Source organism: Equus quagga, chromosome 8 (genome assembly GCF_021613505.1).
Source record: "Equus quagga isolate Etosha38 chromosome 8, UCLA_HA_Equagga_1.0, whole genome shotgun sequence".
Lineage (NCBI taxonomy): Eukaryota > Metazoa > Chordata > Mammalia > Perissodactyla > Equidae > Equus > Equus quagga.
Genome location: NC_060274.1, coordinates 87,929,563 through 87,956,887, shown reverse-complemented (window position 1 = coordinate 87,956,887; position 27,325 = coordinate 87,929,563). Strand labels below are relative to the sequence as shown.

The 27,325-nt window shown below is 38.8% G+C and overlaps 1 protein-coding gene across 7 annotated transcripts in view; it reads right to left on the bottom strand.

Moving 5' to 3' along the window:
* Positions 1-27,325, bottom strand: part of BBS9 (Bardet-Biedl syndrome 9) — a 421,646-nt gene that overhangs the window by 381,732 nt on the left and 12,589 nt on the right. For 5 of the 7 annotated variants that reach the window (XM_046670725.1, XM_046670726.1, XM_046670727.1 and 2 more), the window contains 3 exons: positions 23,568-23,718; positions 20,383-20,447; positions 14,947-15,060 (listed from right to left, as the gene is read on the bottom strand). In XM_046670725.1, coding sequence (XP_046526681.1) covers positions 14,947-15,060; positions 20,383-20,447; positions 23,568-23,718 — 330 coding nt within the window. Of the gene's footprint in view, positions 1-7,376; positions 7,493-14,946; positions 15,061-20,382; positions 20,448-23,567; positions 23,719-27,325 lie in introns of those variants that run through there. The other 2 variants (XM_046670730.1, XM_046670731.1) reach the window with 2 other exon arrangements.

Below are 27,325 nucleotides of genomic sequence, written 5' to 3'. Positions count from 1 at the left end.
ATCCTCTCGTCAAAGGCAGTTCTGACCACAGAGATTCCCATAACACTTTTCCAGCCTTGGAAATCAGCCACCACGAAAGAAATTGTTTTTTTTTTTCAAACAACAGCAAGAAACTTCAAACATTCTTTTTAGCCTTTCCCCTTCTTAGCCATAGCAGGCAAGGAAGCATTTAACCACCAAATTTCTATGGCGTACGTATAGAAGCAATCAGAATTCACCTTTCAGGAAAAGTAACAACTTTAAATGATCACGTAAAAATTGAATTTGCAGACTATAGGGAACCCTCTTTATAACCCTCCCCCAGGGACTAAAGGTTTTATATAACATAATATACAGGAAGACGCTATTTGAAAGTAACATTGTTTTATGGGTCTTGGACCAGAGATTTTATAAATGAATACCAGGTATATGAGAAAATCCAGCACAGGATGACAAACAATCCTATTATCCCCTTGATCTTCCGACTTCTCACTGTGGATCCATAAAGGATCTTAAAAACAAATGAGAGAAGTTCTCCAATATTATAAAACACCTACACTTTCATGCCTAAGCAAGGAACAGGAGCCAGCACACCCTAGGGATTCTTCTCTAACATTATTCTCTAACATTTCAACCATATCTGATAGAAAATAGAGGCCATATGGTTCACTGGTGAGATAAGGGTTATCAAAACATGATCTGTTGATTCCCCGTAAGGAAAATACAGTGTTAATCTTTTATTAGCACTAACATCCTCACACAAAAAAGCAAGGCTGTGTTCTGGCTGTTCGTTCACCCCAGCTGGGCATATCAGTTCACTCTCTGGATGGCAATCAAAGAACCCAGACAGCTTTAGGAAGCACAGCTTCTCAGAAACCGCATGTGGCCACTAATACATTTCCTTGGCAGACTAGAAAAAGACTTCAGTTTAGACAATTAGAAGTTGTTTGACGGCTGAGGATCTGATTTTCTAGGGGTGCCTGAAGATGAGGCAAAAGGTGACTTAGTTATTCCTCAGTTCACTATTTCCTTTGGCGGGCTTTTTATTCCAAAGAATTCATGAATTTTTATTTATATGACAATATAATCCCATACAAGCTTACAGAAGTCATTTTATGATTTAAAAAATATAGCACCATGCCCATATATATTATTAGTAAAATCTGTTCACCTCATTCACTGACAATTATATCCCAAACATACTGAACCTTTTATATACAGTATTTTCTTTCCACCACGTTCACAAATGTGGTACTACTGTGCTGTCAGACCTTTATAATCTATACTATGCCTGAATTATATCTACAATCTAACTTTAAACTTTCCTTGATAAAAATTCTACTTTTCTGAAGTTCCATTTGACTGAAAAGATCCAAGTAAAATAAAAGAACTGGAAGAGTTAAAGGAAAATGAGTTTTCACAAGGCACAGAGAAAGGAGAGACAAAAGGGTTAAAGAGAAGAAACATATGAAATAATACAGAATTTAAATAATTTTTGAAAATAAAAACATTCTGATTTGTGAATGTTATCACAAATACCCAGTAATTCTGAATATCATATTCTATGCTGAAAAACATGGTATAACAAAAGGATGAACAACGTATGGAAACACAACTCCAAGCAGATGAGAAAACTCATTATTTCTACTGGTAAGCTTGACTTGTATAAATACTGCCTCACTGGCATATTGAGAAATAATTTGAGGAAAGGCGAATCCAGGAGGCCCAAGTAGTCACCTCCACTTTACCACTATGGGAGATAGTAACTACCATGACCCACGCACTGTAGTAGATGTTCAACACGTGTTTGTTGAAGAAGAAAATAAAACTCAGAATTGGCTAGAATGAGGGCACTGGGCTAACATTTGTTTCTGAAAAATAACCTTGAAAGCCTGATGTGTATAACATCAGCCCTATCCAATCACATGGTTATTTTGGTTCATTCATTCAACAAATTCTTACTTAACATCCACCATGTGAAGGGACTGTGCAAGACATTAGATTCATGGTGGTGAACAAAAGACATGGTTTCTGCCCTCATTGAGATTACAGAAAAACCTCCCTCTCCTCGGTCTCTCAGAGTTCACATAGACCCTCTCTCTAACGAGCAAGGCAATTAAATAAAAGGTAGTACATTAGACAGAACAGGAGCTCTGAATCAGACGGCTCTGGATTCAAAGCCTTGCTATGCCCAGGTATGATTTGCAGCAAGACTCTTATATTCTCTGAGCTTCTGTTTCCCAATCTGGGAAATGGTGATTAAGTTACCTATCTTACCGGGTTAAATGCAACAGCATAACATATAGGAGATAATAAATATTACCGCTCTCTCTGCATAGTCTTCTCTACAAATAAATATAAAAATTTCTGTTAGAAAATCAAACTACAGAAGACAGAAACATCGAAACTCTGCACAGGAGAGAACTTTCTAAGCTGAGAAGAAATAGAATAAACTGTACAAGAAAGGAACAATTTGACCACAATAAAACATACACACACGATTTAAAAGCCAAGAACAACCTGGCAAAAAGACATTTGTATCAAGTACAAAGAAATTAATCTGTACTAAATAAATAGCTCATATAATCGAAATAAAATAAAAGACTGCCTATCCAGGAGTCTACCAGAATCATCCAAACAACCGAACTGTTGAACCCACAAGGATTTTATGATGAACATTCCTTTTTCAAATCTGGCAATACAGGGACTACTTTCAAAAAATCCTTTCAAAAATGTAACACTGTGAATTAAATAAACAAATAAATAAGTAAATGATAAAGAATAATAAACCTACACCAACAGCAGTGAAACAAAGGAAGGGACACAACTTCATGCCATAATCTTCAAAAGATGATGACCATCAAGACACATAAATGTTCCCAAGAATCTTCAGGGCTAGATTTAGTGCATCTTGTGAAGGTTCTAACTCCAAACTCCACACAAAGGGGAGGGGGTGGCAAGGTTGTGAATAAACCAGATTCTGAAAACCTTACTAAAACTCTCAAGTTTAGAGAAAGACAGATCCAGAGGAGACCCAGACAGCCTGAAGAAATGGAAATACCCAGAATAACAAAAGCTGTACCTTCACCACACGCCCCTTCTAACAGACAAGAAAAACAAATTTTATCATGTTGATGTTTTTCTGCAAAAAGAAAGAAAACAGTAAAGGCCATAGATCATAAAAATAGCAGCCAGGCTAAATGTCTCCAGCAATGATTATGACTATGAAAGTGGAAGATGGGCTAGAGAAGAAACTGCCGTGTGAAGCCTCACACACACCCACGAGGGCAGGAAGAAAAATGGGGGTGGGAGGAAGAGGGGGTGAAGGGAATGGAAAGGGATCCTGGCGAGATACAGTCAAAAAGGGAAGGAACAAATGGGGCTGACTCTGAGGAAACCCAGTAAGGAAGTCATTACAGAAAAGATGCAAAGTTTAAGAACATCCACTCCACCTTCCAAGATAACAAGTTACAGACCATCCAGGTGGTCTGTGATTCAAGACACTTAACAAAACCACACTAGAAGGGCTGAGGCCAGATCGTCCAGTGAGGCTACAGATACCCTCTCTATCTCCCCCTCCCATGCCCATCGCCCCCACAGACAAGAGACAGGTAGAGACACTGAGCAATATGCAGCCCTCAAAACAGTGTGTCAGAAGGGAAAACAAACTCATCTCTGATTGTGTTGGGTGGGAGCAAAGGCAAGGAAAATTAACCAGCACCATAAAAAGGCAAACTGGCCCAGACGGAGTTGGCCAGTGAGATGAAAAGAGATCGGCCTGGCAAATCCATAAACACACTACAGAAAAAAGCCAGGGAGAGAGGGAGAGGGGAAGATGACACACAAAAGACAGATGAAGAAAAACAGAAGCAAGAATCAAAAGAAAGCTCTCTGAAAACATTTCACACTACTGAGCAATTTAATAAGAACGTGAATTAAAGTAAAAAATCATGCCATGACAGGGTGACACAGCAGGATGCAGAACTAAAACAAAACGAGAACCAAACCAAATCCCTGACGATATATTATCTATATGTGAAATACAACATTATAATAACTGAAGGACCACTTGTTAACAAGGGAGACACAGCTGTGGGGTCATCTACCAAATCTCAAAAGATGAGTGGATGATCCACATAATATGGACAGGATATAAAAAGAACAGACCCAAAATGACTCAGAGACTACTTTATGTCAGGAAATCTCAAATTTCATGGAACAAAAGTCCTTTACAAGCAACATTCCAAGTATATAGACTGAAAAAGGAACCTGAAAGAAAAGGCAAGGTAGCGAGAACAAGCAGAGGGCGTTGACTGTCAGAAGTGCTGTATACATGCTCCCCATTAGTATCAGAGTGCTGATACAGGATACTCCCCTCAGTCCCAGAGTACTGAAACAGGGTACTCCCCACCCACCTACAGACATGTTACCATAGATCCTGAGCTGTGATTTGGACACACCCTATGTGTAGCTGAAGAGAGATTTCCCAGAATATAAAATGTGCATAGTTTTAAAATAACCACATGAAATTTTTTTGCCGTTTTAAAGGAAAGGCGAGTTTGATTTTGAGTGCAAGAATTGACAGGTAAAATATACCCATCACCAAATATTTAGGAATATCACATAATATCCTATTTTTTCTGTATGCAGATAAACCCAATTAATATGTATTTTTTTCTGTTTGCTGGTAAATCCATGTGTTTACAATTGATGCAAAATGAGGGCCAATATTTAATAAATTCTTGAAGTGACTTCGAGATATATTCATAAGAAGTAAAAGCTTTTCTAAGAAATATCTCTATTTGACATATTTATTGCCATTACTTGCCTACCTCCCATATTATACAGCACCAGACTTTACGTTCTAAACATACTTCTTCAACGACTCTGCCCTTTTGATGGTGAGACAGCTAAAATCCAGAAAGATAAAATTACTCTGGATTAGGTCAAGGTGGAACACTGTGGGTTACATTATCAGTGGTTGTGCTGGGAGATGATGCTACATCATTTATTTTCCTTTTTCTACAAGTCTATACGTTTAAAATATTCCTTTGTGAACATGATTACTTTTATAACAAAAATATACATGTTTTGGTGTGGGAGTATTGAAAGAAAGGAAAAGATGAAGTAAAAATCATATCCCACATTATTTTAAGCTTCAATCTACCTATGAAGAATTTGGGACATGCCCTTAAATTTAATATATCTATGCGCGCCAGGACTAAAATAATGACAAATGGCCTTACAAAGCATTCAGTTAAACTGAACTGCAACAAATCTCTAAATACGAACAAACATTTGGAGCAATTATCCCTCCCATGATGCAGCCAGGGTGAGTCTGCATGCAGCCCAGCGCACAGCACTCCCTTTAACTGCTTAGCCTGCCTCCTCCCGTTCACAGACACACCCATGGCACACACTCAAACCACCCCCACTGCCTCCCCAGTCAGTTCTAAGGCAGCGCCTCAGGGGGGTTCTAGGAGAGAAAGGGAAACCCAAAGCAAGAGGGACATTTACAGTTGTTGGCAGCCCAACACCTATTTCACTCTCTTTTATTAACGTATGTAAACGGGTTAAAGGTGGCCCCTACATATTGGCTCCATGTTGTTTACTTCCTCACAGCAGGATGACCTTGAACTTAAAGCTCACAGATGCCAAACTCAAATTTTTATGCCTCCAATTGCTTTAAGTATAGCCCAAGTTAGCATATTTTTAGTCATTTCGAGTGTGCCTGATTTGCACACCCCGCAAAACTGCACCCCACATCTGCCAGCCATAGAGAAGACAAATCCTGGGATTACAAAAGGCTCCAGTCACTGCTGCCCTCCACAGCTCCCCGACCAAGACTCACCATCTGGCATCTGAGCAACACCACCTGGACACATAAGCTGCACTTGGATTTCCCTTTCCCTGGGGAGTTTCCTTGCCCTCTCCTCCTCCCTCCCCCTTCTAGGTAATGGACCCTATCACTGTCTCTGGAAGGTCTCCTGCTGTAAAGGACTTCCCCGTCATGCAATCCTGTCAAAGCACCACCCAACTAAAGCTCGTTGTGTGCTACTGAGGTCTCATAGTCACATCTTTTTCCTTGATCAGCTCCAACTTCCTCAAACTCACTACAGCTAACCATTCAGTGATACTCCCCCAAGATCCACCCCTTCCCACTCTTAGTCTTAGCGAAAATAGGAAAACTGACCCTACCTCCCCCACACATAACTCAGGCCCAAGCTTAATCGTATTCCTTTGGTAACAGTGATTGGTTCAGAAATGGCCCAACCAGAGCCACTGAGTTGGAAAGAGACCTTTGCTGAGCCTTCTGGGAGAAAGGCAGGCACTTTTTCACATGGACCAGAATCTTAGAAGTAGGATATAGAGCTGCTATAGCCACCTTGTAACCAGGAGGAAATGGCCTGTCCAAGGAAATAGAAGCAAGAGATGAAAAGAGAGAAAACAGATCTGATCACACTGGAGGCCCAAATGATGATAGCCAGTAAATTTCCTATTCTTGCTTACGCCAACTGTCAACTACAATCAAAAGAATCCTCAGTTGTACCAAAGATAAGGTTGGAAAGAGAAAAGAAGAACACCCAACGGAAAAGCAAAATTGTGGCCTATGCAGAAATTGGGAGGTTTTCATTTTTGATGGTAACATTTCTTTAAGTCTTGAGTTGTCTGTTACCAGATAAGCTCAAAATATAAATATCCCCATATCAAACAAAAACTTATGATCAAGAAAACTAATTTTAAAACTTAGAGCAGCCTACAGACTACAATACTGTACTGTACACTTTAAAATCTGAGATACAAACATTGAATCATTATGTTGCACACATGAAATTAACATAATGTTGTATGTCAATTATACCTCAATAAAAAAAATCTGTAAAGAGAGTAGATCTCATGTTGTGTTCTTATCACAGTAAAATTACAAATAGATAGATAGGTAGATAGGTAGGTAGATAAAGGGAAACCCAAAGCATGATGGACATAGAATAAACAAAAGATGAACACAAATAAAAAATGAGTAAAGAAGCAAAAAATGTTGGAGAAGGATAAAAATTGAAGAAAAAACCAGATGGTGGTGATAATCTCTACTAAAGTATTAAAGAGCCTTTTTTTGCATAAACCACAAATTCATTATGAAGGAAAAGCAATAATTCAACATAACTATAAAGCACAAATTACAGGATTAGAAATAAAATTTTAAGGGACAAAACTAACCTGTCATAATCCAAACAGCAAAAGTTTTCAAATAAAAATATATTCAAGTTAAGTTTTTCAACAAAATATTATAGAAGGCATTTTGTTCATCAGATCAAGATTTCACCCTGCGTCCTGAAAGACTTCTCCCTCCTTATAAAACCTGTTCCCCTCCAGCTGTGGCCTTATCTCTCTCTTACCCTTCATGGCCACATCTCTTCACAAAGCAGCTTTCCTTTGGGATTTCCATTTCTTCTCTATGGATTCCTCATTCTGGGGCAACTGGACCAATGCTCCTATCCTTCTTTTAAAACAGCTCTCTCTATGATCACCAATGGCCTCCAAATGACAAAATCCAAAAGTTTCTTTTCAATACTCCAGCAGCTTAACCTCTGACACTCCTGATTCCTCTCCTACCTCTTGAAACGCTTTTCCTTCTCCTTGCATGACATCATGCTCTCCTATCTCTCCATTTCTATCTCTTAATCTCTTGAGTTAGTTCATCTTCCTATCCCCACCCTGAAATTAGTCATCCTCAATAAACATAGTCATAGCACTCTCTTTGTCTATAGAGTACTAAAATCCTTCTTCATTAAAGATCAGCTGGTAGCTAAAGGTGATAATTCCGCCTTACTGAGGGCTTTAAGCTATAGATAAGAAAGTCAATTTAGTAGCCTGAAAATACCAAGATGTTTTTAAAGCAAAGTAATTTTTTTAAAGTGCTCTAACTTCTGAAGAATAATCTTCGCAAGAGGAACAACTATCACAGAAGGAATGAAAACTTTATACTAAAGACCATAAAATTACTCATTTATAGGAAACGGGTTAGTAACCTCTGGATTAAAGTGGATAAAAATGAAGAGCTGGAATAAAAAAGGTAATAGCACACTTGCCTACACTCATGCACGCCCCTCCCTCATACATACACACACACACACACACACACACATTTACTCAGCCTGAGGGAGGTGCTCCATCTTCAGGGCTCCAGCACAACTTTGTACATATCCATCTCTATTACAACTCATCTCATTATGTTATAGTTAATTCTTACTCTTTATTACCCCCTAGGTTGTGAGCTGCTTGAGAACATAAACTGTCTTTTATTCATCTTTCTACTCCAAGAAACTAGTACATCGTCTGGGCACTCAGAGACTCTAAGTAAATGTGCACTGGATGGATGGATGGATGGATAGATGGACAAACAGAGAGATGATGCAAGAGGGGACTAATGCCAGACTTGCTCTAGTCCCTGAAACTTTCCATACATCTCCAACAAATCAACTATTTCTTCCCAGTGTCCCTGTCGCACACTTGAAAGATGCCTATGCATTACAAGGTTCATCAACATGTCCCAGCCCTACAGGGCAAATTTTTGCCAACTGAGGACATAACTAACTACAGAGTCTCCAAGTCAAATTACCAGTAAAGAAAATTCTAGCTCAAATATCTTGATGGTAGCAAGATACATTACATGGACTATATAAAGTATCTTATTTTTACCAAGCTACATATATGCAGTTGTTGACCTTAAAACAATAACATTCTTTCTTCATTCCACCATTGGCTTTCTGTCAGTCGATATTAATGCTGTCCTTTTCCAAATACTATTCTGAAATGGCAAGCTTATCTTAACTGGGTAAACTACTAGGTAAACTACCATGTCAACAACCATTGGAAGTTGTAGGGACACATACAGAAAAGCAGGGGAAACTCTGGCAGAAACATCATTTGTTACTTTTTTTTTTAAAGATTTTATTTTTTTCCTTTTTCTCCCCAAAGCCCCCCAGTACATAGTTGTATATTCTTAGTTGTGGGTCCTTCTAGTTGTGGCATGTGGGACACCACCTCAGCGTGGCTTGATGAGCAGTGCCATGTCCACGTCCAGGATTCAAACCAACGAAACACTGGGCTGCCTGCAGCGGAGCGCGCGAACTTAACCACTCGGCCACGGGGCCAGCCCCCTGTTACTTTTTTCAAAAACAAGTAGAGTTCAAATTACCAAACCAAATAAATTCCACCAATTTTAATAATATATTTTAAATCAATTCAAATCCACCTTTTTAAAATTGATGTAGTATATTTCCAAACTGTAATTTGATTGTCCATGCTTATGTCACTAATTTTGCAAGCATTAATTTGTCAATATTATAAAAAGCAAAGATAAACTAACTTTTTTTTAAAAGATTTTATTTTTCCTTTTTCTCCCCAAAGCCCCCAAGAACATAGTTGCATATTTTCACTTGTGGGTCCTTCTAGCTGTGGCATGTGGGACGCCACCTCAGCAAAGCCTGATGAGTGGTGCCATGTCTACACCCAGGATCCGAACTGGCAAAACCCTGGGCCACCAAAGCGGAGCACATGAACTTAACCACTTGGTCACAGGGCCAGCCCCTAAACTACTATTTTTTAAAAAGCCTAGAGTCACATGTTCCTACAAAAAAGCAGCTTAGATTTAAATCAAAAAAACTACAAATATTTTTTAACTTCAAACACATCTCCCACACCCACCTCTGTGAAACAAAGCCCAAAATAGCAATTAATGTTGCACATTTCAGTCACTTCCTCCTAGAAAGTATAATATGGAAAGAATTTTAATTTAAAATATGGGGCCAGCCCCATGGCACAGTGGTTAAGTCTGGCACACTCCACTTTGGCAGCCTGGGTTTACAGGTTCAGATCCCAGGCGAGGATCTACACCATTTGTCAAGCCATGCTGTGGTGGCGAGCCACATACAAAACAGAGGAAGACTGGCACAGATGTTAGCTCAGGGCTAATCTTCCTCACCAAAAAACAAACAACCAACCAAACATATGGAATAGCAGGTAGTAGTCTGAATAATGGAATATTTTAGGCAAATATTCTTCAACTAGTTCACAAAACTAGATTTCCTATTTCTTTATCACTCCTTTCTCACAATAGACATTGCACATAACTTGAAGTAAAACCAAACCTCACTGCATCAAATGAATGCACCTTTGAGTTTTCGCAAATGCATAAAAGGTGTTTTGGAAAGGTTTTCTTAACAAACCAGCAAACAAAAAAAGGTTTAAAAAAAGCATTAGTCTTTTGCTAATTTCAAATAATATATTACCCTTCCACATATAACCTCCCTGATTATTTTGGGAGGAGACTTCTCCTATAAAACAAAGCGCCAACTAAAAAAATGAAATTGAAAAAGGAAATATCTGACCCAAAAGTTACTCGACATGTTTTCCATAATCTATGAAAAATCAGGGGCCAGCCCAGTGGTGCAGCACTTAAGTTCGTACGTTCCGCTTCTCGGCAGCCCAGGGTTCGCCAGTTCGGATCCTGGGTGTGGACATGGCACCACTTGGCAAAAGCCATGCTGTGGTAGGCGTCCCATGTATAAAGTAGAGGAAGATGGGCATGGATGTTAGCTCGGGGCCAGTCTTCCTCAGCAAAAAGAAGAGGATTGGCAGTAGTTAGCTCAGGGCTAATCTTCCTCAAAAAAAAAAAAAGAAAGAAAAGGAAAATCAAAGTGATGCACTAACTTTGGCCAAACCAAGATACACCCCTTTCTGATAGGAAAGAGTTTTTTCCTGAATTAAGAAGAAGGTAAATTTACTCACAGCCCAGTTGTGGAAGCAGTTTAGTATGGTTAACACCACAAGATTCTGGAAGCAGAGAGCCTGGATTAGAATCCTTCCTCTACTGTTTACTAAGTATATCTTAAATTACTCTACCTGTAAAGCGCTTAGAACACCACCTTATTCTAACACAGAATAAGCACTTGTTAGACGCAGAACAGCAGTACAGATCTCCGCGGCTCGGCATCGCCTGGGAGACCATCAGAAATGCAAATTCCCAGGTCCAGTTCCGAACTTACAGAGTCAGAACCTGCATTTTTATCATGATCCCCTTGTTATTCAAATGCAAATTAAAGTCTGAGAAGCCCAGCTAGAAAGCATTTTTACGGTATATTCCGAGATGTTACCTATTATAACTAGTTTTTTAAAAAACCACTCCATTACTTTTCTGTAACTTGAATAAGTTACATTTATTTTTAGTAAAAGGCAAAGCACTATTTGGGATCAAAATTCCTCCATTAGTGGTTTCTCACCATACCTCAGTCAAAGGCAGAACTAAATCCCAAAGTTGTAGAGGACTGCCATCTGGTGGTACTTCATTCCGACGTACATATAAAATAAACTCCCTCTGTCATCCCAGCCTTTTTTTTTTGTATTTGTTTTGTATTTGTTCAAAATGGTGCCAGGTTTTCTTTTTGCTGAATTCCTTTCTTGAGGACCACTGACATGATTACTCAACAAAAATTACTCAACTGACATAATTCCATAAGAAGTCATTTTAAATACAGAGGAAGGTAGAAGACAAGGATATTTTTCTTCTTCTTCTCCCCAAAGCCCCCGAGTACATAGCTGTATATTGCAGTAGTAGGTCCCTCTGGTTGTGCTATGTGGGACGCTGCCTCAGCATGGCATGATGAGTGGTGCCATGTCAGTGCCCAGGATGCGAACTGGCGAAACCCTGGGCTGCCGAAGTGGAGTGCACAAACTTAATCACTTGGCAACGGGGCCAGCCCCAAAGACAAGGATTTTTAAATTCAGATCAACTCCAGGGAAGTTTTCAAATTAAAAGACTGACATGCTCACTCCTGGAAAGTTGCACATTAGGCACAGAGCTTTCTTCTGAAATGTACGTATCTTGATGTAACTCTACTTTCTTCTTCCTAAGTTCTGTACTTTTTTTTTTTTTTGAGGAAGATTAGCCCTGAGCTAACTACTGCCAGTCCTCCTCTTTTTGCCGAAGAAGCCTGGCCCTGAGCTAACATCCATGCCCATCTTCCTCCACTTTACATGTGGGATGCCTACCACAGCATGGCTTGCCAAGTGGTGCCGTGTCCACACCCGGGATCCAAACCGGCGAACCCCAGGCCACCGAGAAGCGGAAAGTGCACACTTAACCGCTGCACCACCAGGCCAGCCCCCTAAGTTCTGTACTTTTTATGATTTATTTATATAGTATTTGCTGGGGGGGAGAGCTTCCAGATTGAGAAAAAAATATTTTATAACCTTCTGACTCAATTACTCCACTTTTACAGTCTATCCTAAGGAAACAATCAGAAATGTGGACAAAGATTTATGTTCAAATATGTTCATTTAAGCAAACAAAACTTAATCCTAATAGCTTCATAGTAACCCATTGAACGTATGAATCAAAACTTACTTAGGCGTTCTCTATTACTCATTTAGATCACTTCTAATTTTTCCATATTACAAATAAATACATATATATAAAAGGAAGGAAAGGAAGACAGAAAGAGGGAGGAAATAAATATATGGCAACTTCATATAACTTTGCCATATTTGGATCGTTTCCTAATACACAGTCCCATAAGTCACATGGCATCCAAGAACATTTTCATGGTTCTTAATAGCCAAGCTGCTTTACAAGAGTGTTGTATCGTTTTCCACGGCCACGCGCACAGAGGATGTACAGACTGCACTATCACCTTCCTAGCATCAGGTTTTACCCCACGGCTAAATTTTATATCAGTTTTATTGAGATATAATTTACATGCCACCCCTTTAAAGTACCAACTCAATGGTTTTTAGTGTATTTACAGGGCTGTGCAACCATCACCATAATCTAATTTTAGAACATTTTCATCATCCCAAAAAGAAACCTTGTACCCATTAGCAGTAACCCCATTCCCCCGCCAACCTCCTAATATGGCTAATTTTTACTAATTTACCACCCCCCTATTTTTTCATGTTTTCTTGTAGATACCACAATGACATTATGTAAGTGCTTCAAACCCATGAAATGGAATAATTAGTTCTGCTACTCTGATATTTCTCTGTGTCAAATTGTGAAATATTCTGCTTAACCACAGAGAAGTAAAACATGTCATAATGGCTTCTTGTTTTGTAAAAAGGTACTTTCTAAATGTAAGGCATAATTTAAGAACTAAGAGAAGGTATCATATAAGTAGAAAATTAGTTATTTTCAAAACTAGGAGCAACTGTCATTACTTTGGAATTCCATTATTAAATCCAGCAAAAATGTCACACAAAAGCAAGGAACTTCTTTTTATTTTATTCAAAACTTTATTTTAATTGGATTATCTTAATCTGACAATAAAATTAAAAGTACAGTGCAATCATTATAAGATAACATTTGATATGTGATCTAAAGAATTGTCTTGATGCTACCAAAAAAACAAAAACTTACTTTCATTTAGCCAAAACACTTTTTTCTCATATCATAATTTTTTGGACTCCAGATATATAGAATTTAGCAATTTGCCTTTTGGGGATTTAGTAAGAGAAAGAGAATTGAAAATAATTAATTAAACAAGGGAGAATTAGGTCCCCCAATCATGCCAGACTTTTTTTAAAAGAAGAATGAAAATCAGTTCTAAGAGTTGAGGTTGGGAGAGGACACTTAACTGGTAGAAGTTAGCTTCCCATCAAATTTTAGCTCTTTCTCTCCTTTCTTCATCTAACTCTAGACATCCCCCATATACCCCACGTATACCCCCATATACCCCACAAACCAAACATTCCTATTACTCAAGTTAAGCAATTCTGTAAGGCAGCCAAGTATTTCGTTTCATACCACTTGAACTACACAACACTTTTACTTGTACATCGCCACCCAAAATATTCCTGACTGCCAACTGGTATACTCAAATTCACCTCTATTCCTTACCTTTACCGCTATGTATGAAGAAGCTGAGTTCACATGAATAAAGGACACTTTCAAAATAAAGTCATTTTTTCATGTCACTAAAGAAAAATCTAACATAGATAGTCTACTTTTTAATGCAATGGTTAAACAATAAACTCATAAAAACATGAGCCCAAAAAGAGCTAAAATATTATAAAATCCTTAGTTACAGGTTCAGCAGGTACACACACACACACACAAAATCACACAGGTAAGCGTCACCCACTGGCTTCTTGTCCTCACTCACCAACAGCTCCTCTATCACGCTGTCACGGTGAAGTGAGAGGAGTCGGGCTGTAAATAAAAACCCTCCCCTGCCAACAGCAACCGTGAACACAAGCAAGCACCAAGCCCTGGAAACTCAGGAAACTCCAGGACTAGGGTGGGCATGCTCCAGGGAGCCCTCATCCTAATTAGAAAAAGATGCTCCCAAGGTGGGAGGAACCCAGCGTCGCTGAGCCAGCACTTGGTAAAGGTAATGCCTTTGTGAAATTTAGAAAAAGACCCTCCCTCTGAGGAGGTTTATTCCCAGGCCAGGGCACGGGCCATGATGAGCAGTCTGAATTTCAATCTCCACTTGCCCTCAGTCCAGGAGCCCTTGTGCAGAAACAACGGCACAACCCTGCGGTGGTCCCGGAGGTGGGTGAGGTAGAGGGGGGACGGCAGCTTCCCCCTGCCAATAGCAAACAGAGCAGGGGTCCCCTATCAAGGAGGAGATCAACCCCTCCTTCCACTGAGAGGCAGGCACACAGATTCACCACAAAAAAGCTCAATTTCAGTCAGTTCACGTATAAAAGACAAAATTTGAAGAAAAGGCAGTTTTAGAAATGTCTCTGTAGACCATATAAAAGTGCCAGTTATTTGAAAATCAAACACCTTTAATGTGTAAAGTTTTCTTTTTTTATTATTTTGCTCAAGTATTTTAATATAAAGGTTCCAATAAAATATGTTTAACTCTCTCTGAGATTCACACCACGCAATCCTCCGTTTTTATACGGCCAAATATTCTAAATCTGGTACTTGTAATAGCATACTCATGATTAAATGCAAATTACCTTTTACACCGCCAAATGATCCATAAGTCATATTGCAGGCTATTCTCTGAAGATTATGTTCATACATCAATTTGATCTGATACTGGTTCCCATGTTCCACATTACCCAAGGTTCCTAAGGAGAAAAAAGTGAAAGGATTGCTTTGTGTTTGTTTACATTAAAAAATATTAATTTCTTCTCATCCTCTACACCAATTCTAAGTAATTCAATCTCAGCAAAATTCAAAATGACAAAGCACTAAAACATTACGTATTATGAACAATTAGCATAGTGATGACACAGAATGCCAGCACAGTTAAAAGAATTTAAGTCTCACCTACATCATACCATTAGATGAAATACTACCTTGGGTGACATTTTATTATCTATTTCCATTATGTCTGAGTAAAAGTGTAATTATTTAATTAACAACAAAACCTTCCAATTTCAGCTCTGAAATAAATGAGGTTAAGTTCCTTGCACTTATAAACAATAACAGAGCAAAGACATGACTCAAAGTGTCTAAGAAAAAATTCCCTGCACTTTCAAGCAATTCAATTTTCTGTCCCAACTCTCAAAATACTCAAGCCTCTAATACATTTATTCTAATTTAGTGGAGAAATCTTCTGAAGCTTCTCTCAGCAAGCAAAGAGGACAATATGTTTTATTTGAAGTCTGCCAAGAAGAATCTCCTTCAAAACAAAGAAAAATACCATCTCTGCAGTTAATAGATCATATGTGCTACAATCACTTTCTAGTTCTTTCCAAATAAGAAAAGATTCTTTATCCATATTTACTCTCTGGTTGTTAGGCTTTCTAGAGTTCTTAAAGTTGGAGCTATATCCCAGTGACCAGGCAAGAACATTATGGTTAAAAGACGTGTTGGAAAGAAAAAGGATTCAGAACACAAATTTTTCCATAAAGAAGCATCTTCACCATTCATTCAAAAATGCAAAAGTTAAAGAAAAACTTAAAATATCATAAAGTAGGGGTCGGCCTGGTGGCACAGCAGTTAAGTGCGCACGTTCCACTTCAAGGCCCAGGGTTCACAGGTTCGGATCCCGGGTGCGGACATGGCACCGCTCAGCAAGCCATGCTGTGGCAGGCATCCCACATATAAAGTAGAGGAAGATGGCATGGATGTTAGCTCAGGGCCAGTTTTCCTCAGCAAAAAAGAGGAGGCTTGGCAGCAGATGTTAGCTCAGGGCTAATCTTCCTCAAAAAAAAAATCATAAAGCAAATGAAACAGTCCCCAATCTGGATAGTACTACATCATTAAAACAATCTAAATATATATGTGCGTATGTATGTGCACATACATTTATACATCAGAATTTACTTGTTTTTTTGTCCAGAAAGATTTACCAACATACATTGAGGTTGTAAGAACAGAAATATTTTCTATTTCCATTTTATAATTGAGGCACCTTAAGTTCAAAAAAATTTTAACAAATTTCCCCCAGGGGAAACTCAGCCACGTGGCCGAGTGGTTAAGTTTGCACGCTCCTCTTCAGCGGCCCAGGATTTCACTGGTTTGGATCCTGGGCGCAGACATGACACCACTCATCAGGCCATGCTGAGGCAGCCTCCCACATGCCACAACTAGAAGGACCCACAACTGAAAGTATAAACTATGTAGCGGGGAGCTTTGGGAAGAAAAAGGAAAAATAAAATCTTTAAAAAAAAAAAAGAAATTTCCCCCAAATCACTCAGCTGGTAAAGGAGACAGTACTCAAACTAGGTCTTTGGAGCCAGCACTACATATCCCAGTGCCTTGTTCCCCATCATTTAACAACTTTCAGGGAACTTGGTAAGCCAATGACAAGTTCCCAGAATAAAGCAGCAGCGAAAACGTCATTTCCACCTCCGCCTTTCTCAGCCTCTCCTTCTCTTCCTCATTTGGAAGGTGAAGGGTTGAAAGAAAAAAACTAACAGGGCAGGATTTCTTGGAGGAGAATTCCATCTACTCAGATCTATGCCCCTGAAAATGATAACAACAGACTTCACATACCAAAAGAATAAAAAACAAAGAGAAACACTCAAATTTACCAGCTAACCCTGATAGGAGATAAGGCTTTCTGGGATCTAAGTAGCACTAAAATCAGTAAGGTCCAGGGAAACAGATAGGTAATCACAACAACACGAGGAGGGGAGGGAACCAAACTCCAACTAAATAACTCACAGCATTAATCTAAGGAGAGTTCTAGCCTCCAACAAACCAGAAAAAGAAATTACAAGAAACATTTGTTTGTCCCCACAGAAATTACAAATGTCATTCAGCACCTAAAACCAGATCAACCTCTCCAAGAAAGGAATGCACTTATACATGCCTGCTAGCTGGAAGGTCAGGAGACACAGGGGTTGGCAGTCAATATTTAAACAAATTTGGCATAAAATGTCACCGGGACTTATGTTCTGAACAAGCTCCCAAAACATTGATAAATTTTAAAATTTCAAGTGATAGCACTTTAAAACTTAACAGTGCAACTATGAAGAACAAAAGACAATTTATCTTCCTTAGATGCTACCTTGGAATAAAAGTAGTATCTGAAAATCTAAAATTTCTGACCATTTTTTTTCTAGAGAAGCATAAACGACACAAGATTAAAATTATTTATATAGGTTTTGCTCTTACATATACAGACTGAATGTAGTAAGTATAAATCTATAGTCTACATATAGCTAAAATTAATATAAAGTTTCATCAATGAGAAAGTAAATGGATATTAGAACATTTATGCTATTGGCCTTACTTAAACAAGATCTGATTTAAACAAAAAAAAGTCTCTGGAAAATCAAAAGTCACTTTGACAATAGTTTTTGGTGCAATTTTGGATAACTGCTGAGAAATCTAATGATATTAAATGAAATAGCCATTACAGAGTAAGTTAAAAGGTTCATTGTGTTCAATAACCAAATTAGATTATATAACCCTGTCAAAAGTAAAGACCACATTTTTTCGCCCTCTCATGGCAAACAGTAACTTTTATAAATATGTCAAATGCTTAGTAAACGCTTGTTGAGAAGCATACAATTTTTGGAAAAGAATATTTAAGAGAACATAATCAGCATGGCTTAAGCTCACACATCTGTAACCATTTACTCAGAAACTGAAGCCCATCAGAAAGGAATGTGACACACCGTATGACACTTTACCAGAATATGATAAGATGGGCTAACTCCAGGTCAGCAAGACCCTGCGGTTAATTTATACGAAGCATGCATTTGATGACATATCACCCACCAAAAAGAAGTCAGCACAGAAGCCTCTGACTATTTAGAGTTGTTTGGTGTATCCAGGAGGTTTCCTCTAGTTTGCCTCAAACCTTTTTTAGGAGCACACAACATATAAAAGAAAACAAAAAATATTCAGGGAGGGGATAGTAAGGATGTCAAGTTCAGCTAAAGCTTTCATCTGCCGACACCAGTGGTTTTACTTAAACTAGAAATGTTTATGCTTCCCCTGTTACAGTAAAAGCTAGGTAAAAGTTCAGTGTGTAACCTCAAGAAACAGACTCAAGAGAACAAAAACATTAACTTCTCTGCTTCTCAATTTAAGCCAAGCCAGGAAAAATACACAAATTGTCAGCCTACAAATATCATAAGAGGCTGAAGAAATGAGAGACAGAGAAGGGAAGTGAGGTGGGGCATAAGGGAATGTAGTTTGGACAACTCCTGATCCCCAGAGAATACAAACCTTATAAATGCGTACAAAGAATAAAAGAGTGATAAAATCACCACTCTCAGGGCAAATAACTTTCATTTTGAAGACTAATTTGAAGGAAGATACCAATGTCCCATAAATGAGTTGTGAGCAAACATGCCAGCTTCTTCAGTCAGCTTTTTTGACAAACACACATTTTATCCCACCTATGCCCTACGCCCCAGTGGAACTCTAAAGGGTTCTGTCTTTCTGGGCCATTGTTCAAATGGGACCAGGGAAGGCCAAAAGCCTAACCTCATTTCTATTTCTAGGATGCTCCCCTCTCCTGCTCCTAGAGTCCCCAGGGAGCCTCCAGAAGAGATTGACTCTCCAAGAAGTATTTAGGGATAACTGTGGGTAAGCTCTCCTCCTCCATGGCCTATGTAACTCATTAATACAATATCACTCACAGCTAACAGGCTTATAATGGAAAACAGAGGTACACTAGATTCATGCAATAACGTAGCCTATATCATACCGTCTTCATTTACTCCGGAAGACTAATTATTTGCCCTATCACTGGGAGAAGCAACATGTTTTACCATGAAACCAATGAGTGTTTAACAATGACAGTGAGAGGTACTATATCAGGCCTCTGATGTAAACAAGAGTGGAAAAGAAAATGACAGTGGTAACAGAGAAGGAAAAGAAGGAAGGAAGAAAATAATACATGGTAGAGAGGAATAAAGAGCTACTACCAATTGCCTCAGCACTACCCAGAAATCAGTTCACTCATTCATTCAACAAGTATGCCTACGATACACCATATGCCAGGTTACCAAACCTGCCTTTGAAATTTAACAGATCTTCACCCCAAAAAGAGACTGCCTAAGAAATATCCAGCTCAGTGACAGTAGATATGAATCATTACTCAGATGGAAAGCAAAATACAAAGAAAGCCCAAATCAAGAGAATCAGTAACAGAAATCCAAATCACAAAAGCTAATTTTAGGATTAGCTATAGTTTGTAAACTTAGCTAAGTTTACAGCAAACTCCAAAGGAGAGTATCTTTTGTATAAGAGAATAGACCTATAGATACTTAGCTTTATTGTATCCATAAAAAATTTCCCCAATATTAACTCTCTCAACTTTAACTAAAATTTATCTTACAACTGAAACAAAGTTTTTTAAAGTTACCTTTTATATTTAATAAAGACCAAAACGCTGAAACCAAACCGCAATTAACTACCATACTTGTACCCACAGCACTGTGTCAGAGAATGTGTCAGAGAAACCTGATTAAGCCTCAAACAAGTGCCTTGAAGTCTGGCTGAGTGAAGACAACCAAAACTCAAGAAATTGGACCTTTAAAAAGAAAACATTTGAGGTTCACCAAAGAAAATGTACTTTAAACCACTATGACTCAGCATCTAATGAATTTTGTTGTTGCTATTGAACATTTCTTAAGACTCAAGTCTTAAGAGTCTAAGTACCCAGAATTGGCTTCTATTAGTCGTAGGCAATCCTGGACACAATTACCAGGAGGAAAGAGATTATAAGGAACCCCCTACTAGAAATGTAAGCATGCACATTTCTGTATGCAGTATGGAAATAGCAGACCAAGAAAATGTAACAGCCTAACTACCTAAAAGAATAAATGAACAATGGGAAAATGCTAACCAAGATAAGAAAACCTTCAACCAAATGTTTTGTGTTCTCTACCAAGTTAACATTGGTGAATATCTATTCTTATATAATATTAAGAAGGCTAGTTTTTAACACAAATTCTACATTAGAAAAAAGTGTCTCTTACCTGAGACAGAGTAGACACAAAGTTTCCTAGAATGTAACACAGCCAAATGAAGCATTTCAGTACCTCTGAAAAATGGGGAAAGTTTTAAAAGTTTAGATATTAGTTTCAGATGTACCCAAAACATTGTAAAATAATTTTAAAAAGAGTAAAACCACAGCCTACCATGAGTAAACTAAACAGTTCACCAAATAACATTCTGAGCTGAAAAATAAGCCTAACAACAGTCAGTTTGACAGTCCCAGAGGCTCAAGGACTCTGCCTCAAGGAGCTGCCTTCAAATTGAAGCTAAGGGAGCATCCAGAAAGAGTCATGTTGCAGGCCCCTTCATGAGTGCTCTTCCACAATAAAGAGAGCCAAGTGCTGGTCCTGATACCGACCCTGGTATCAGTTTCCCCACATTAAACCCAGCATATATGGGGTTAAAACCAAAACACTCATTCCCTGCTTACTCTCTGGCTTCCTGCCTCCAGAATCCGCTATCCTCCATGGAGACAGACACCGTCAAGGACAAGCACCTGGACCATCTCCTCCCCACAAAGAGATACGAGCTGGTGGGAAAGCTGCTGACCAGCAAGGTCACGAGCTCCCTCCTCTCTGCAAGTGTCTCAAGGCCAAAGACAGGCTGGTGGGAAAGCTCCGACCAGCAAGGCCATATGCTCCCCCTCCCCTACCTAAAGCCCCACATAAAAACCCTTCCTTTTAGCTTTTCGGGGAGTTTGGGATTTGAGCGTTAGCTGCCCTCTCTCCTTGCTCAGCACTGTGCAAAAATAAAGTTCCTACTTTCTTCCACTACACCCGGTGTCAGAGATTGGCTTTCTGCGCAACGAGTGAGAGAACTCACTTCAGGTTCAGTAACAGTCCTGGCTCTCTAGCTAATTAACCTGTGACCTTGGGCAAGTCACTTCATCTCTCTGAGCCTGTTCCCCCTTCTGGAAAATAAGAGGTTTTCAATTAAATAAAATAAAACACGTGAAAGCACCTTGTAAAGTACAAAGCACTACAGAACACTAATAGTTATTAGTAAACGGCATATATCACTTCCAGCTCTGAGATTTTACTAAAGGTAGTGAAAATATTTTCAGTTTGGACTAAATCTCAAATAGAAGTAACTGCCACTGTCAGCACCACACGTCCAGCCCCTATCAAGTGGTTTCCAGAGACATGGCACAGTCTAGAAATGAGAAATTCAAAGTCTTCAAAGGTCAAGCCAGTGGGCAAAAACGAATAAAGCATGCAAATGGCTATGATCAACTGGAGACTGGGGCCAGATTAAAGGAGGCGACTACTAGTCAGTTCTGGGCTTGTGGCCAGCTCTCCACATTTTTTCAAGAAAAGCCAGAAAGCAGAGATTTTACGTGCAATCTCCTGGTTCTTAAATGCTGGCAACTCTTTACATTTAAAATACATCTGCAAGCAGGCCTCTAGTGTACAACCTCTGATACAGACTCTGTTCTAAACTACAAGGACTATAATTGAAATCTGAAGACCTGGATTGGGGTCCTGACTCTGCACCTTGATATCTGTGTGATCATTTAATCTTTTGGAGTGTTAGTCACTCATTTATAAAATAAGAATTATATTAGATAATACCTCCCAAACATTGATACAATGAAAATATAAATATTTATTCTAACACCAAAACAATGCATATATACACAACTATCACATAATCAATATTGCCTTTAAAATTTTTTTCTATGTGCCCTGAACACTCAAAATGATTTTTCCATCATCCACAGGAAAAGAGCATGATGTCATGGAAAGATAGTAAAGTACAAAGTCAGGCAGACCTGGCTCTGAATTCATCCTGGCTGTGTGACCTAAAGCTCTGAATTCTAGCTAGCTGCCTTATCTCTAAATGAGAACACTTCTTATAGATAAGATTAATGAGATGGTACTAGTTAATTGATACAGTACAGTATCCACTCATTAGTGTTAACCTCCTCCCATGCAAAAAGTGATTACACAGATGAGAGCTTCACTTAAGACTACTGTACAGAATGATTGTGACAGCATTTCACTTTATAAAAAAAATTAAAAGGTAAAATGCTTTTTAGAGGCAAGAATCCTGTTGTTTCCTTACTTTATAAATCCATCATGTCTAATATGTGCTAGGTACACAATGGGCACCTAATCAACATCAGCATTAGATGGAGTAGATATTTACCAACTACCTCAGTCACAAAATTTCCCCGATCCAGCCAGTCACAGCGCTACAAGTCACATCTCACACCCTGGCCTCTAACATCCATGAAGCAGCTTCCCATCAAAAGGAAATACATCACTAGAAGAGAGTTAATGCTCAAGAGTGGTTGTTCAGGTTTTTCAATAGGAGTCAGGACCCTGAATAAATGGAACCTGGGGCCAATAAATTCTGATGAGCTAATGAAGTCAGCCAAAATCCAGAGCTCAGGGCACGCCCAGACTTCAGAATGCAAAAGGAGGCTCAAAAAGAAGAGCTAGGGGAAAACAAGACCACCTCTGCCTACATAACTTATCACAATGGATACTTTTATAAATGATTAAGAAAGACAGATTTAACTCCAAGAAAATTCATGTACGAAAATAAGACAAAATCAGCACTATCATCAGTAAATAAAAAGCAGACATATTACACAAGATGCAAACTAATAAATGGTCTTCTAAAATAAATTAGGTTTAAAAGCAAAGCACTTTGAAACAAAGTTCTTGTAAGGGGAAGACTTACTGTATGGGTTGAGCTGGCTCCTTTTAAGAAACTAAAGACCTCTCTACCCCAAATAAGTAAGTAGTTTTAAAGCCTCAAAGTTATGCACCTAATAGCATAACTGCTACTTTGTTTAATAATTTAAACAGACATTTATATAACCTGGACAATTAGCGCTTTAAATAAGTGAATACTTTCTATTTCTTTATTTGGTTATTTTCAAAAGCTTCTCTCTTTTCCTTTAAGCTTATGATACGTCAGGCATCTTAGGTCTATTACTATTTAAAAAAAAAAAGTCCTAAATTATTCTATCTTAAATGTACAAGTTTCCATGTAAAAAAATGTTCAGTACATGAAGAACATCTAGGTGACAATATCCAGAAAGTATATTTAATTCCCAATAGTCTTTTTTTCTTTGAAGAATCCACAAAAGTGACACAGTAACAGACTGACATACGCCAAGTAAAATAAAATACCAGAATTAGTAGGCTGTACTTACGAAACAAACTTCCCTACTTCCACTTGCAGTATTGGATCGCGGAGATGCACTTCTAGAAGCAAATCTTCAGCTTGAGTTCCCTCTCCTGTTTTTACAGGATGGGGGTTAAAGATTCTTAGGTATCCCATAAAGCTACCTACAATTATTTTATCTGTAGAGAGATTTTTTTAAAAAGATACAGGAAGAAACAAACATTAGCAACAAAATTTCTTTGGAAATAAACTTTCTAATGTCTAAAAGAGAAAACTAAAAATTTTAAAAATCCAGTCTTACTTCATATACAGAGGCCAATCTGCCAACAGAAGATGTAATTAAGGTGAACTTATTTTAATAACATACAGCTTTTCACAAATAGCTTTATGCCACCAATTTTCAAATGTACTTACATACTACAATTTTTCCTAAGCCTTGATTTGGTATCAGTAGTCATAATGTAACTCAGTCAAAGCAAGCCCTTTTACCAGAGGACTAGTATAAAGTTGTAAAGTCATTTCATCAAAGAGTGCCAACTCTACAGCTGGCTGCGGACGTCGAAAACCTGTATTACAAATGATTCTGAGGCCTCACTAGATAGAGTGCTCTGACTAACAATGTCTAATCTTGGGTACAAGAGGGGGAAGTGGTAGGATAGGTATTGTGGGTTGAAATGTGTCCCCCTCAAAGATATGTTGAAGTCCTAACCCCCACCATCTGTGACTTTATTTGGAAATAGGGTCTTCGCAGATGTAATCAAGTTAAGATGGGGGTCACACTCAGGTGTGTGATAGGACTCGATCAGTATCCTTATAAGAAGAGAAAGTGGAGACAGGGGAGAGACAGACAAGGAGAAAATGACCACGCGATGATGAACTGGCATGATACATCTACAAGCCAAAGCAAGCCTGGGACTACCAGAAGCTGGAAGAGGCAAAGAAGGATCCTAGAGGCTTCAGAGGGAGCATGGCCCTGTTAACACCTTAATTTTGGACTTCTAGCCTCCAGAACTGTGAAAGAACAAATTTGTTGATTTAAGGCTCCCAATTTGTGGTGCTTTGTTATGGCAGCCCTAGGAAACTAATACTTTGGGGGTCATTTTTGAAATCCCTGAATTAGTATAGTACATTGACTTTTTTCCATCTACTTAAAAGTGAGAGTTCTACATATTTATTGAGACCTTATTATGTGCCAGGCAATGGGCTAAGTAGCTTATATGTACTAACTCATTAAATCCTCATAATAACTCCATAAGAGAGGCTTATCCTGGGAATTTCAATCCTGAATAGACACACATGTCATCAGGAATCTGGGGGTAGGTGATCTGATAGCAGCCCCCTGGAGGTCTATAAGGTCTCTGGAGCCATGCTGGTTCCTGTCCCCGACTAAGGCTTGGCCAATTCAACTCTTCCTAAATTTGGGAGAGCTATGTCACTCTTATTCCAATCTCTCTTTTATTTACATTTATCACAGCTGTTTCCTGTACCTAGTAGCAAAAAAAAAAATTAATTGATATAGAAATTGGCACCAGAGAATAAACTGTGGGCATCAATTCCTACAGGGATATTTAGAAATTGGTTCTTGAGCTGAGCTGAAGCACAAAGTAGTACAACTCCTGTTCACATTCTAAGTGGGGTTAAGGAGCATTGTACACAGTGACAGAATGTTTAATCAAGTTAACATCCTCAGGCATCCGGGACCCTGTGCCCATTGCAGATGACACTCTGGTGGGCTGGACAGCTGCTGCCACAGGCCAACTAAACAGGAAGGAGGAATGCCAAGTCATATGTAAGATGGCTTTTTCTAAGGGCAATGAATAATTTAAAATAAGAGAATGATAGATTTAAACCTCAAAATTTTCATCTCAGGGTAAAGAATAAAATTCTGGGTGTTCGGACTCTGCAGAGAGAATTACCTCTTATAGCAGCAAGGCTTAACCACTAAGAATCTAATTCAGGGATTCATTCTATTGGTTTTAAATTACTGTAACGAATGAGTTCACAGTCTCTCTCCGTTTCTTGCATAAAAGTAAAGACATTGATCAGAAACAGTGGGATTATACTGTTAGAATGGGGTTACTGGCAAAGTCTAGAAGGCTTGGAGAAGAACTTAAGCCTTCAAACTTCTAAAACACTCCCCACTGAGCTTCCTGTGTATCCTGTCACGCCCTAATCCTCATTTTCACTCACTAAATAACCAAGATTCAACTGCAACATAGCTCTATCCTCAGGGATAAAAGGAAGCCAGGAGGGCCAAGTCCACATGGTGACAATTTAACCCCTAGAATCAAAATGTGTATGCATTATTATTAAAATAGACAGTAAGACCATTATAGTAACCAGATCTCAACTAAAAGTCTAACTTTCACAGATTTCAAGCTATGATTAATTAATATGGGATTCCCAGGAACAAAATGAACAAGCAACTCATTAAGGCCCTTTTTGTTCCCAGTGGCTCACTTATTTTCTTATTACTGAGCAGTACGCAATTGTAAGAATGTACCATAATGTGTTTATCACATTAAGGAATTTTTGGAAGTCTATAACCAAAAATATTCCAGGTCTATGAAAAAGACGACTAACTCAAGCTACCATATTAGACAGCCACGGCATCTCACCCATTCCCACACTTAAGTCAATTTACAGACTCAGAGCCACTTGAATAAAGACAAGCCTGTGTACAGACATTGCTGTAACACCACACACGCCTCATATGAATTTTCCTCAGATCCTTCCCTGCAGGACTGGTAGTCATTTACACAGGTATACTGTGGAAAGGGAAATACCCAAACTTTGTGAGGATACTAAATATTGGCTCTGAGTTACTACTAATTCTGGAAGCCCTGAAAGATACTGTTGCTGCCAGTTATGGAGACTGGGTGATAAATGCATTTTTTAACTTAATTCACCCAGCGGGAAAGCAAAGCCAACTTATGATTTCTCACGCAGTTTCTGAGAGTTTAAAGGAAATGTAGGGGCTGGTCCTGTGGCCAAGTGGTTAAGCTCATGCATTCCGCTTCGCCGGCCCAGGGTTTCGCCGGTTCAGATCCTGGGTGCGGACACAGCACCGCTCATCAAGCCATGCAGAGGCAGCGTCCCACAGAGCACAACCAGAAGGACCTACAACTAGAATACACAACTATGTATGGGGGGGTCTGGGGAGAAGAAGAAGGAAAAAAAAAAGATTGGCAACAGGTGTTAGCTCAGGTGCCAATCTTTAAAAGATAAAAAAAATTTAAAAGGAAACGTATTTCTGTAGAAAATGGTAGAATATCAATTTGGTTCTCTAACATATACAGTGAGGGATATTTCATTGGGAGGGCTGTCTGGAAATCAATGGAACTCTATCTCCCCACCAGGGAGAAAATCAAAATCAATACCACCTAGGCCTGATCTGAGGTGGTTTCCAAAATTCAAGGCCAAAAGACTTAAAAATGCATATGTGATGATTCCTATCACATCCCTGTCTAATAACCAAATTTTCCAATATTGCAGTCTAGTGAGTCTTACAGAGTTAGAGCTGATCAGTATAACCTAAAGGGTAACTCCAAATTCTTCTGTTATTCCACATCTTGTCTTTCCTTGGAGCCAACTGATAGAACCCATCTGCTTGAATAGAGTTCTAGATCTTAGTAACACATTTTTCTCCTTTCCAAAACAGAGACAACAGAAATGGTTTGTTTTCACCTGACAGGGACAGGAGTATACCCTTACAGGTACTGCCACGATGCAATCTGCAGGACTACCTCATCATCTCTTAAGGGCCGAATGGGACTGAGAGAAGTA